This window comes from Oryctolagus cuniculus, chromosome 3 (genome assembly GCF_964237555.1).
Source record: "Oryctolagus cuniculus chromosome 3, mOryCun1.1, whole genome shotgun sequence".
NCBI lineage: Eukaryota > Metazoa > Chordata > Mammalia > Lagomorpha > Leporidae > Oryctolagus > Oryctolagus cuniculus.
Window position 1 is genome coordinate 53,452,633 of NC_091434.1, and position 13,959 is coordinate 53,466,591.

Genomic DNA, 13,959 nt, shown 5'->3' on the forward strand with positions numbered 1-13,959 from the left:
AACCAAATCAAGTTTTCTGATATTTGAAAGAAAATTCTAAATTTCAGTATAAATTATTACACCTATGTGTCTCCAGTTTTGCCATCAAATTGTAATACTTCTGGATTTGTTAGCTGCTCTCCAGTTAGGTCTTGTGGAAGGAGACATAGATAACTTGCTGAGGGGAGTACATCGAGTTCAAACTCCCCAACCAACAACAATTGATGAAAATACACATGTTGAAGAAGATGGATACATTCAACAGAAGGAAATTGATTCAGAGGATGTCTGCTCTATTTGTCAAGAGGTATTTTTAGAGAAAAAGCTTCCTGTCACCTTTTGCAGGTAATGTATTTTCCCTTTGGATTCTAAAAATTTATGAAACATTATAATTTAACATGCTTGCTATTAATTACATTATGAGACATATTGATAAAGAAGGAAAAGGAAAGCTTTACTTACAGCCAATTTATGGTTAATCTGTGTTCTTTTGTTTCCTAACATGTTATAAGACGTTCTGTTCTTACTCTAAATATTTGTAGATGTATTTTAAACATAAAAATTTTAACTCCATAATTATTCCTCTGATAATTTTCAAGTTTTTGTTTTGTTCACATGAATAAGTGCTATGGTAAATATTTACTTTGAAATTATAAAATTAATTTTAATGTTTCAAAATTTTATCTCTAACCTAAGCAGTTTAAAATTTCAGTTATGCACAAATCTTTGTTGAGAATCTCATATTCATACTATTTTGCATGGCACTATAAATTTGGACTTAGAAAACTCAGGCAACCTCTTGCTATTAAAAGTTTTTTTCTTCTAATAATTTGCCAAATTTTTCATCCACGTTTTAGCTTTTCATGTGGCTATTTCTGTTGCACATTATAAAATTATTAGGCACTGCCTCAAATATTATTTTCAGCAGATAAATACACATATGTATTGGGTAACTTCTGGAAACATAAGATGGTACCCCTGCTCTCCAGTGAGGCATTTATTTAAAGAATAATAAGTAATTATTATAATTTTCCTTTGTGTTAATTAGGACTATTATCATTCTTACCTTACAAATGAAATCATTTTAATGATGTAAAATCTTTTACAATTTCATTGAAATGAAGAGAATTTATGTTTGAAATTCTGATATACTAGATTAAAGATGATAGATTGGATTGATAGATTGTGTATACAGTAGTGCATTTCTTTCTATTTTATGGGGAGTAAAGATGGTAGCACAAAAAACTTTATATTATATATATAAATATGAATATATAATACCATTTATAATGCATTCATATACAACTTATATACAAATGATAAACTTGAATTTTGTTTCTGATAGGTTTGGCTGTGGCAATAGTGTTCATATAAAATGCATGAAGATCTTAGCTAATTATCAGGACATGATATCAAATACTTCCATGTTGAAATGTCCTCTGTGCAGGAAAGGGTTTGCACCATTAAAACTTATTTTGGAGGAATTCAAAAACTCTAACAAATTTGTGACTGTATCTGAGAAAGAGCGACTAGATAAACACCTTGGGATCCCCTGTAACAATTGTAAACAATTTCCAATTGAGGGGAACTGTTACAAGTAAGTGTTATCAGTACAATGCTAAGAATGTATGCTTGTTTGGGGGTTTTCTAGGGTGTCTGTAAAGGGGGGGGTCTTCTGCTTTTGTTTTATAAAATAAAACAAATTCTTTTACTTTATATATTTTTTTTTAGTTTAGGAAATACTGAGGCCTGCAACACCAGGCCTTTAGCCTGGTTTCCTCCTCCGATCACATGTACCATGTTTGCATTATGTAACAGGTTATTTAGGATTTCTAGAGTGGTGATCTAACTCAGTCCAGTAACTCAAGAACCCCAATCATTTTACTGTCTTCACTTTCGCTAAAGAATTTGTCGCTCCCCCTCTTTGTGGAGGAACGACACAGGACCCTGTGCTGTTCTTTCATCTGCTCGGCCCTCCCCGGGTTTGCTGCTGGTTCTTCCCGGGTTGGCTACCGACCCTTCCACCTCCATGGAAGGGCGGTTCCCCCTAGCCACTTTTCCCCACTTCCGCAGGGGAGCGGCACACCACCGGCCGGCTCTCTCGGGGGCTGCACAGGTGTTCCTTCAGATAGATGTTCCTCTTAGATGTTCCTGGTGCATGTTGTATCTCTCCTCCTTTATAGTCCTCTTCCACAAATCCCAACTCTGCTACCCACATGCCGAGTACGCTGCTCTCCTCCAATCAGGAGTAGGTCCTACAGTTTATTGGTTGAACTGGAGGCAGCTGTGTAGAAGCTGTTTCTCCCTTCTCAGTGCCATATTGTGGGAGAGCAGATGCATAGAATAAGTCTTAATTCCAGTAACTTAGTCTAGTCCGAGTTGCTCCCCACAGATCCCCCTTTCTTTTTATTTTTTGGCGTTGATACGCACCTGTCTTTGGTGCCCCGCGGCACACACTCTGCTCTGCTTGCTAGAGTTGCCCACAGGTGCTTACAAGCCCTATCAATCAGGCAAACCGAATCCGGGTCCTCTCTTCGCCATGTTGTGAGGAGGTTTTTAGGCGCTGATGCGTGCCTGTATTCGGTGCCCTGCAGCTCATGCTGTACTCTGCTAGAACTGCTTGCAGGTGCTTACAAGCCCTATCAATCAGGCAAACCAAATCCAAGCCTTCTCATTGCCGTATTGTGGGGAGACTTATTGGTGTTGATAACGTGCCTGTCTTCAGTGACCTGCAGCCGCCCACAGGTGCTTATCGTCTTACTAATAAGGCAGACCGAATCCAAGCTCTCTCATTGCCATGTTGTGGGGAGGCCTTATTTTTCTCTATTTCTCTATCTCCGGGCATTCCTATTTCTCCCATTTTACTTCTATCTTCCAGCATTCCTATTTCTCTCATTTTACTTCTAAACTTCTGTTTCTCTTATCCCTGCGGCATCCCGGCGCCCGCCCCGAGGCTGCTTCTCGGCGCCTCGCCCCGCGGCGGGTTCCCAGCTCTGCGCCGCTTCAGCCCGCGCTTCTCTCATCTGCGCGGCTTCCCAGCGCCCGCCCTGCGGCGGGCTCCCGGCTCTGCGCGGCTCGGCTTCGCACGCTCCGCGGTCTCCATGCCCTTCGCGCCTGCACCACGGCCTTCGCGCCCGCACCACGGCCTTCGCGCCAGCCCCGCGTTCCCTATCTATTCACGCCCCGTGCTCTCTGCACGCAGCGGCTTCTGCGAATCACACAGTGTAGCTCACGTTTCTGCCACTGGCATTCAGTCCAAGTTCCCCGGACTAACCTGGCGAATTCCAACCTGGCGGCCCATGTCTCTGCCTCTGGTTCCAGATTTTCGCCTTTTGCTCCCCAGGCTGACTTGAAGAATTCCAAGCTGGCTTACGTCTCCACCTCAGCCTGCACTCGCGGCTTCATCTTCCCTAACATTTTTCTCTACCCACTATGTTTCCCTAAGTTTTCTTCCAACAATATTCCTCCCTCATTTCTCCTGGCCTCTCCCCACAGTCCGTATCCAAGTCTAAGTTTCTTATAGGTTTCACTTTCACTTTCAACCTGCAGTCCGTATCTGAGTCTAAGTTTCTTCTTGCTTTCACTTTAAATCCTAACTTCTTTCCCACAGTCCATATCCGAGTCTATGCCTAGGCTTTCGATAGCTTCTTCCGGCACCTTTTCTGTCCAGCTTTTCCCTAGGCTCTTTGCTAGTCTCTCTCTCCGGTATTTTCCACTTCTTCCCGTTTCTTCCCTCCTAAGTTTCCTATCCGAGTCACGGCACCATTATGTCGCTCCCCCTCTTCGTGGAGGAACGACACAGGACCCTGTGCTGTTCTTTCATCTGCTCAGCCCTCCCCGGGTTTGCTGCTGGTTCTTCCCGGGTTGGCTACCGACCCTTCCACCTCCATGGAAGGGCGGTTCCCCCTAGCCACTTTTCCCCACTTCCGCAGGGGAGCGGCACACCACCGGCCGGCTCTCTCGGGGGCTGCACAGGTGTTCCTTCAGATAGATGTTCCTCTTAGATGTTCCTGGTGCATGTTGTATCTCTCCTCCTTTATAGTCCTCTTCCACAAATCCCAACTCTGCTACTCACACGCCGAGTACGCTGCTCTCCTCCAATCAGGAGTAGGTCCTACAGTTTATTGGTTGAACTGGAGGCAGCTGTGTAGAAGCTGTTTCTCCCTTCTCAGTGCCATATTGTGGGAGAGCAGATGCATAGAATAAGTCTTAATTCCAGTAACTTAGTCTAGTCCGAGTTGCTCCCCACAGAATTGGCTCTTTGTTCCAGTATATGTTGAGTTTGAGGTAGCTCTCCTTCCTAAAAGCTCTGGACACAGGCTTTTATTGCTTAAGTGTAGATGAGTTTCAAAGCTCAAAGCTCTATGGATTTCTTACCCCGTCACTTTCTTGGAACCACCAATGAGATCTTTGCCAAAAAGTTGCAGACTGAGCCAGAGGAAATTGACTAAATTAAATTATCGCATCCAATTTCCCCTATTACAAGTTTCAGTGAGTCCGTTTTGTTTCCTTATCTTGTACCTCTACATTAACAACAAAAACAAGATACCCATTAGAGCAATTTTCACTACTTTTGTGAGTAAACCCCCAAATTTCCCACAATAAAACAACAATTAATTGCTATACCTGTGAAAGTGTGTTTTCTTTTCTTCTTCTTTTTTTTATTTTATTTATTAGAAAGTCAGAGTTATAGACAGAGGTAGAGACATAGAGCTCTTCCATCTGCTGGTTCACTCTCTAGATGGCCGCAATGGCCAGAGCTGTGCTCAACCGAAGCCAGGAGCCAGGAGCCTCCTCTGGGTCTCCCACATAGGTGCAGGGGCCCAAGGACCTGGGCCATCCTCCACTGCCATCCCAGGCCACAGCAGAGAGTTGGATGGGAAGTGAAGCAGCCAAGACTAGATCTGGTGCCCATATGGGTTGCCAGTGCCTCAGGCCAGGGCTTTCACCCGCTGCACCACAGTGCCGGCCCCAAAAGTGTGTTTTCTTAATTAAAATTTTAAGTTAGTGCTAAATTAAAATGTAAGTATCTTATTTCCATCTTTGTTAAAATTTTCTCTTAAATGCTTAATTATACTTTCATTGTTCCTGGAATTATATTTTGATGAACCCAAGTTAAATTATATATGGATTTTTAAAATTCTGTCATAAAACCATGAAACTATTTTATCATCCCACAAAGCAAATGATACCTTATTTGAATTTTGTCCTCTGTTTCCTATATGTGTCACTATGAAGAAAATTAATTGTTAACAAAAAAAAAAAGTCTCTTGGAAAATGATTGGCCAGAAAAGGCTCTAAAGGAGCATCCCAACCTCAGGAAAAAATATAGAATGTTTATTTGCATTTCACAAGAAGTATTCAACTAATGGCAGGAATGTTAGATAAAGAAGGTTCTAACATGAAGAAGGACTTGATCTTAAGTATTAGCAGCCATTTGGAGGGCAATACAAATGTTCTCTAGAGAGTTCAATAGTAACAGGTAAGGGCTAAAGTCAGATGTGAAAGGTTGGCCTTGTACACTTGTTGGAAGGAACAAGTGTAGCAGACAAGGGCATTCAAGGGCCAAAGTATAAAATTCTCACTCCTTACAATCATATATTATTTTTATTTAATTCAGTCTTTAAAATATTGAACCATTTTTCAATGAGTAATAATTTTATATATTTATGAGCTACAGTGCAACATTTCCCCCCATTTGTCATTAATTTATGATTGGAGACTTGGAGCTCTTCTTTATTTTCTCAGAAAATAAAGTATTGATTATTGTGAATTATAGTCACCCTAATCTTTCTGCTGCTTTCTATCCTTACAGATTATTCATCCTGTTACCCCTCTGAAAATACATTCTCCACTGTTTTTCCCAGTGCTTTACATTGTACTTTAATAATGTTGTCTCTTCTTATCTCTTCTCCTTATGGATACGGCTATTAATTATATTTACAAGTCAAAAAATCCATTTGCAACACTTTTGACTCTATCATCCTCTCATTCCCTCAGAAAATGACACTTCAAATATCAGCCTGAAAAACTATTTCCAATAATTAGGAATAGATTGAATAGGAGACAAGATAAACTAGACAATATCTCAGTACCTACTTCATTAGAGTTTCACAAATAGCTACTTCATCTTTTAAAAAAATCAATTCAAAAAATTTCAGATTTATGTTAAAATAGAATCAGAGATTCTTAATAATTTATAGTCTAACATATGTTGGTATGTTGAATAAATTGTACTATTTCTCTGACCAAACCATTGATCTTATTAAGAATCTTCCTTGTATGTATAAATAGCAATAATGAATTAAAAAGGGAGGGAACTATCCAACATGGGAAGTGGGATACACAGCAGACTCATAGAACGGCAGATGTCCTAAAAAGCACTCTGGCCTCAGAATCAGCCCTTAAGGCAGTCAGATCTGGCTGAAGAGCCCATGAGAGTATTTTAGGTGTGGAAAGCCAAGACACTCTGGCAAAAAAAAAAAAAAAAAAAAACTTAAATTAAAGATCTCTAAAGATCTCTGCCAGTGAGATCCCAGTGGAAAGAATGGGCCATCAAAGAAGTAGGTACCTTTCTCTGAAGGGAGGAGAGAACTTCCACTTTGACTATGACCTTGTCTAAATAAGATCAAAGTCAGAGAACTCAAGAGGCTTCCATAGCCTTGGAAATTCATGACTAGAGCCTAGGGAGATTTCTGATGCAACAGTGTCAAATTGTTAATTCAACAACAGGAGTCACTGTGTACTTACTCCTCATGTGGGATCTCTGTCCTTAATATGTTGCACAATGTGAATTAATGCTATAACTAGTACTCAAATAGTATTTTACACTTTATGTTCTCTGTGGGTGGAAACTGATGAAATCTTTACTTAATATATACTAAATTGATCTTCTGTATATAAAGATAATTGAAAATCTTGATGTGAATGGAATGGGAGAGGGAGCGGGAAATGGGAGGGTTGCGGGTGGGAGGGAAGTTACGGGGCGGGGAAAGCCATTTTAATCCATAAACTGGGGGCAGAGCCAAGATGGCGGAATAGTGAGGGCGCACACCGATAGTCCGGGAAAATTTAGTTTAATAAAAGTGGAGTTACGGTAGCCTCTGAAAAAGGATCAGGAAAAAATTGCAGAGGAAACTCTTCCGGATCTAGTGGCTGTGACTCGGAGGACCTACTGGGAGAGCAAGGTCACCCACCGCACGGAAGCTGAGCCGCGAGAGCCGCAGGGTCTGCGTGCCAGTGCAGGAAGGGGAGTGGATGTCACACAAACACCAGTGGGGAGAGCAGGGACGCCCAGGGCTCCGAGTCCACACATCGGCACTGGAAGGGGAGGTGAGTTCAGTAACCCAAGACATTGGCGGGGAAACGGCGGTCAGAATATAGAGGGGAGTGGGAAAGTTCACCATACTGACTACAGGAGAGAAGGAAAAAAGGTCGGGGGGTTCTGGTACAGACGAGTTTCTCTCTCCGCCAACCTTGCAAAGGCAAGCAAGACACAAAGAGCAGGCCCCACTCTGGATTTACATAACAACAGGGGAGAGCTAAGGAACTGAGTCGCTACAATTCAGTAGCCTAGGCAAACCAGTGGGAGTCCAGAGGAGAAACGGAGCCTGCACAGACTCTTTGGGTAGAAGCCAGAGATCGGAAGCGAAATACCATCAATTCTGCACAGCCGTGTGGTGCGGTATTACTTACCTCCTGAATAAAATAAAATAAAATAAAATAAAATAAAATAAAATAAAATAAATAAATAAAAAGAGAGAGATTTGCCACGCATAACCTGAGGGTGTCACCTTTGCACACCCGTAACCTGGAAAAACCAAGCAGAGCTCTCATGCCACACCCATCTCAAGTCTCCAAGGTTCCTCCAACAGCAGGCAGTCCACATAACACATAGTATAAAATAAAAAATAAATAAATAAATAAAAAAAATGCACAGTGATGAAAGAAGAATTAACTATGCCAAGCAATAAACACAGAAATCGAGGGAACAAGATCAACGATGACACTATGATGCCTCCAAATAAACAAAACACCCCAAGCCAAATGATGAAGATGATGAGATAGAAGAAATGCAAGATACGGATTTCAAAAAATTTATGATAAGAACATTTAGAAGTTTACAAAAGCAAATCCTTGAACTACAGAAATCCTTATTGGACAAGATAGAAAATCTCTCTCGTGAAAATGAAATTTTAAGGAAGAATCAAAATGAAATGCAGAAACTAGTAGAAAAGGAAAGTGTGATAGTGAAGAGAAATCAAAATGAAATGAAGAGCTCAATAGATCAAATGACAAACACATTAGAGAGCCTTAAAAACAGAATGGGTGAAGCAGAAGAGAGAATATCGGACTTAGAAGATAGAGAACAGGAAAGGATACAGTCAAACCAAAGAAAAGAAGAGGAAATTAGAAATCTAAAAAATATTGTTGGGAATCTACAGGATACTATTAAAAAAAAACCAACATTTGAGTTCTAGGAGTTCCTGAAGGCATGGAGAGGGAGAAAGGATTAGAAGGCATTTTTAGTGAGATACTAGCAGAGAACTTTCCAGGTTTGGAGAAGGACAAGGAAATCCTAGTACAGGAAGCTCATAGAACCCCTAGTAAACATGACCAAAAGAGATCGTTATCAACGACAAGTTGTAATCAAACTCACCACAGTGAAACATAAAGAAAAGATCCTAAAATGTGCAAGATTACGTCAGATTACTCTCAGAGGATCTCCAATCAGACTCACAGCAGACTTCTCATCAGAAACACCACAGGCTAGGAGGGAATGGCGAGACATAGCACAGGTGCTAAGAGAGAAAAATTGCCAACCCAGAATATTATATCCTGCTAAGCTCTCATTTGTGAATGAAGGTGAAATAAAGACCTTTCATAGCAAACAGAAATTGAAAGACTTTGCGGCCACTCGTCCGGCCCTGCAAAAGATACTTAAAGATGTGCTACACTCAGAAACACAGAAACACGGCCATCAATATGAAAGAAGGTAAAGGAAGAAAACCTACCAGTAAAAGAGCATGGGAAGCTCAAAGCATATACTAGAAAATATCTCCGGGAAAATGTCAGGGCAAAGTCACTACGTATCAATAGTCACATTAAACGTTAATGGACATAACTCTCCAGTTAAAAGACACTGATTGGCTGATTGGCTCAAGGAATAAAATCCAACTATTTGTTGCCTACAAGAAACACATCTCTCTAACAAAGATACATGCAGACTGAAAGTGAAAGGTTGGAAAAAGATATTCCATGCCAACAGAAACCAAAAAAAAAAGCAAGTGTAGCCATATTAATATCAGACAAAATAAACTTTAATACAAAAACTGTTAAGAGAGACAACGAGGGGCACTATATAATGATTAAGGGTTCAATTCAACAGGAAGATGTAACTATTATAAATGTATATGCACCTAATTACAGGGCACGGGTCTATTTAAAAGATATGTTAAGGGACTTAAAGGGAGATTTAGATTCCAATACAATAGTACTGGGGGACTTGACTACTCCACTCTCAGAAATAGACAGATCATCCGGACAGAAGATCAACAAGGAAACAGCAGATTTAATCGATACTATTGCCCAAATGGATCTAACAGATATCTACAGAACTTTCAATCCTACATCTACAGACTTTGCATTCTTCTCAGCAGCGCATGGAACCTTCACTATGATTGATCACATACTAGGCCAATAAGCAAGTCTCAGCAAATTTAAAAGAATTAGAATCACACCATGCAACTTCTCAGACCACAGCAGAATGAAGCAGGAAATGAGCAACTCAGGAAACCCCAGAAAGTATGCAAACACATGGAGACTGAACAACATGCTCCTGAATGAACACTGGGTCATTCAAGAAATCAAAAGAGAAATCAAAAACTTTCTGGAAGTAAATGAAGACAACAGCACAACATATCAAAACTTATGGGATACAGCAAAAGCAGTATTGAGAGGCAAGTTTATAGCAATAGGTGCCTACATCAAGAAATTGGAAAGGTACCAAATAAATGAGCTTTCAGTGCATCTCAAGGACCTAGAAAAACTGCAGCAAACCAAACCCAAATCTAGTAGGAGAAGAGAAATAATTAAAACCAGAGAAGAAATTAACAGGATTGAATCCAAAAAAAATTACAAAAAATCAGCCAAGCGAGGAGCTGGTTTTTTGAAAAAATAAACAAAATTGACACCCCATTGGCCCAACTAACTAAAAAAGAAGAGAAAAGACCCAAATCAATAAAATCAGAGATGAAAAAGGAAACGTAACAACAGACACCACAGAAATAAAAAGAATCATCAGAAATTACTACAAGGACCTGTATGCCAGCAAACAGGAAAATCTATCAGAAATGGATAGATTCCTGGACACATGCAATCTACCTAAATTGAACCATGAAGACATAGAAAACCTAAACAGACCCATAACGGAAACAGAAATTGAAACAGTCATAAAGGCCCTCCCAACAAAGAAAAGCCCAGGACCAGATGGATTCACCGCTGAATTCTACCAGACATTTAAAGAAGAACTAATCCCATTTCTTCTCAAACTATTCAGAACAATCGAAAAAGAGGGAATCCTCCCAAATTCTTTCTATGAAGCCAGCATCACATTAATCCCAAAGGCAGAGAAAGATGCAGCACTGAAAGAAAATTATAGACCAATATCCCTGATGAACATAGACGCAAAAATCCTCAATAAAATTCTCACCAATAGAATACAACAACACATCATGAAAATCATCCACCCAGACCAAGTGGGATTCATCCCTGGTATGCAGGGATGGTTCAACATTTGCAAATCAATCAATGTGATTCACCACATTAACAGACTACAGAAGAAAAATCATATGATTATCTCAATAGATGCAGAGAAAGCATTCGATAAAATTCAACACCCTTTCATGATGAAAACTCTAAGCAAATTGGGTATAGAAGGAACATTCTTCAATATAATCAAAGCAAATTATAAAAAACCCACAGCCAGCATCCTATGGAATGGGGAAAAGTTGGAAGCATTTCCACTGAGATCTGGAACCAGACAGGGATGCCCACTCTCACCACTGCTATTTAACATAGTTCTGGAAGTTTTAGCCAGAGCCATCAGACAAGAAAAAGAAATTAAAGGAATACAAATTGAGAAGGAAGAAGTCAAACTATCCCTCTTTGCAGACGATATGATTCTTTACTTAGAGGATCCAAAGAACTCTACTAAGAGACTATTGGAACTCATAGAGGAGTTTGGCAAAGTGGCAGGATATAAAATCAATGCACAAAAATCAACAGCCTTTGTATACACAAGCAATGCCACAGCTGAGAAAGAACTGCTAGGATCAATCCCATTCACAATAGCTACAAAAACAATCAAATACCTTGGAATAAACATAACCAAGGATGTTAAAGATCTCTACAATGAGAATTACAAAATCTTAAAGAAAGAAATAGAAGAGGATACCAAAAAATGGAAAAATCTTCCATGCTCATGGATTGGAAGAATCAACATCATCAAAAAGTGCATTCTCCCAAAAGCAAATTATACATTCAATGCAATTCCAATCAAGATACCAAAGACATTCTTCTCAGATCTAGAAAAAATGATGCTGAAATTCATATGGAGGCACAAGAGACCTCGAATAGCTAAGGCAATCTTGTACAACAAAAACAAAGCCAGAGGCATCACAATACCAGATTTCAGGACATACTACAGGGCAGTTGTAATCAAAACAGCATGGTACTGGTACAGAAACAGATGGATAGACCAATGGAACAGAATTGAAACACCAGAAATCAACCCAAACATCTACAGCCAACTCATATTTGATCAAGGATCTACAACCAATTCCTGGAGCAAGGACAGTCTATTCAATAAATGGTGCTGGGAAAACTGGATTTCCACGTGCAGAAGCATGAAGCAAGATCCCTACCTTTCACCTTACACAAAAATTCACTCAACATGGATTAAAGACCTAAATGTACGACCTGATACCATCAAGTTATTAGAGAACATTGGAGAAACCCTTCAAGATATTGGCACAGGCAAAGAGTTTCTGGAAAAGACCCGGGAGGCACAGGCAGTCAAAGCCAAAATCAACTATTGGGATTGCATCAAATTGAGAAGTTTCTGTACTGCAAAAGAAACAGTCAGGAAAGTGAAGAGACAACCGTCAGAATGGGAAAATATATTTGCAAACTATGCTACAGATAAAGGGTTAATAACCAGAATCTACAAAGAGATCAAGAAACTCCACAACAACAAAATAAACAACCCACTTAAGAGATGGGCCAAGGACCTCAATAGACATTGTTCAAAAGAGGAAATCCAAATGGCCAACAGGCACATGAAAAAATGTTCAAGATCACTAGCAATCAGGGAAATGCAAATCAAAACCACAATGAGGTTTCACCTCACCCCGGTTAGAATGGCTCACATACAGAAATCTACCAACAACAGATGCTGGAGAGGGTGTGGGGAAAAAGGGACACTAACCCACTGTTGGTGGGAATGCAAACTGGTCAAGCCACTATGGAAGTCAGTCTGGAGATTCCTCAGAAACCTGAATATAACCCTAGCGTTCGACCCAGCCATCCCACTCCTTGGGATTTACCCAAAGGAATTTAAATTGGCAAACAAAAAAGCGGTCTGCATCCTAATGTTTATCACAGCACAATTCACAATAGCCAAGACATGGAACCAACCTAAATGCCCATCAGTGGTAGACTGGATAAAGAAATTATGGGATATGTATTCTTTAGAATACTATACCGCAGTAAGAAACAATGAAATCCAGTCATTTGCAACAAAATGGAGGAATCTGGAACACATCATGCTGAGTGAAATAAGCCAGTCCCAAAGGGACAAATATCATATGTTCTCCTGGATCGGTGACAACTGACTGAACACCAAAAAGGAAACCTGTTGAAGTGAAATGGACACTATGGGAAATGGTGACTTGATCAGCATACCCCTGACTGTTAATGAACAACTTAATACATTATCCCTCCTAGTAGTTTTTGTTGTCTGTTCTACTTAATATGACTGGTTTAATTCTGTAATTAATACACAGTTATTCTTAAGTGTTGAAAATTAACTGAAATGTGATCCCTGTTAAACATAAGAGTGGGAATAAGAGAGGGAAGAGATGTACAATTTGGGACATGCTCAAGCTGACTTTCCCCAAATGGTAGAGTTAGAAACATACCAGGGGACTCCAATTCAATCCCATCAAGGTGGCATGTACCAATGCCATCTCACTAGTCCAAGTGATCAATTTCAGTTCACAATTGATCATAATGAAAGGACTAAGAGTCAAAGGGAGCACATAAACAAGTCTAGTACCTGCTAACATTAACCGATAGAATAAATAAAGGGGAGAGTGATCCAACATGGGAAGCGAGATACTCAGCAGACTCATAGAATGGCAGATGTCCTAAACAGCACTCTGGCCTCAGAATCAGCCCTAAAGGCATTCGGATCTGGCTGAAAAGCCCATGAGAGTATTTCAGGCATGGAAAGCCAAGACACTCTGGCAAAAGAAAAAAAAAAGACCTAAATGAAAGATCTCTGTGAGTGAGATCCCAGTGGAAAGAACAGGTCTTCAAAGAAGGAGGTACCTTTCTCTGAAGGGAGGAGAGAACCTCCACTTTGATTATGACCTTGTCCAAACAAGATAAGAGTCGGTGAACTCAAAAGGCTTCCATAGCCTTGGAAACTCATGACTGGTGCATAGGGAGATTACTGATGCCATAAACAGGAGTGTCAATTTGTAAAGTCAACAACAGGAGTCACTGTGCACTTACTCCTCATGTAGGATCTCTGTCCTTAATGTGCTGTACATTGAGATTTAATGCTATAACAAGTACTCAAGCAGTATATTTCACTTTGTGTTTCTAAGGGGGTGCAAACTGTTGAAATCTTTACTTAATGTATACTAAACTGATCTTCTGTAAAAAAAAAAAAAAAAAGAAAGAAATTATCAATTC

At 40.0% G+C, this 13,959-nt stretch overlaps 1 protein-coding gene across 5 annotated transcripts in view; it reads left to right on the forward strand.

Annotated features, from left to right (window-relative positions):
* The window catches only part of ZSWIM2 (zinc finger SWIM-type containing 2), a 35,646-nt gene that overhangs the window by 8,935 nt on the left and 12,752 nt on the right, over window positions 1-13,959 (forward strand). For 4 of the 5 annotated variants that reach the window (XM_008258821.4, XM_070070494.1, XM_017342979.3 and 1 more), the window contains 2 exons: window positions 114-324; window positions 1,325-1,576. In XM_008258821.4, coding sequence (XP_008257043.2) covers window positions 114-324; window positions 1,325-1,576 — 463 coding nt within the window. The remainder of the gene's footprint in view (window positions 1-113; window positions 325-1,324; window positions 1,577-13,959) is intronic. The other variant, XM_051849372.2, reaches the window with a different exon arrangement.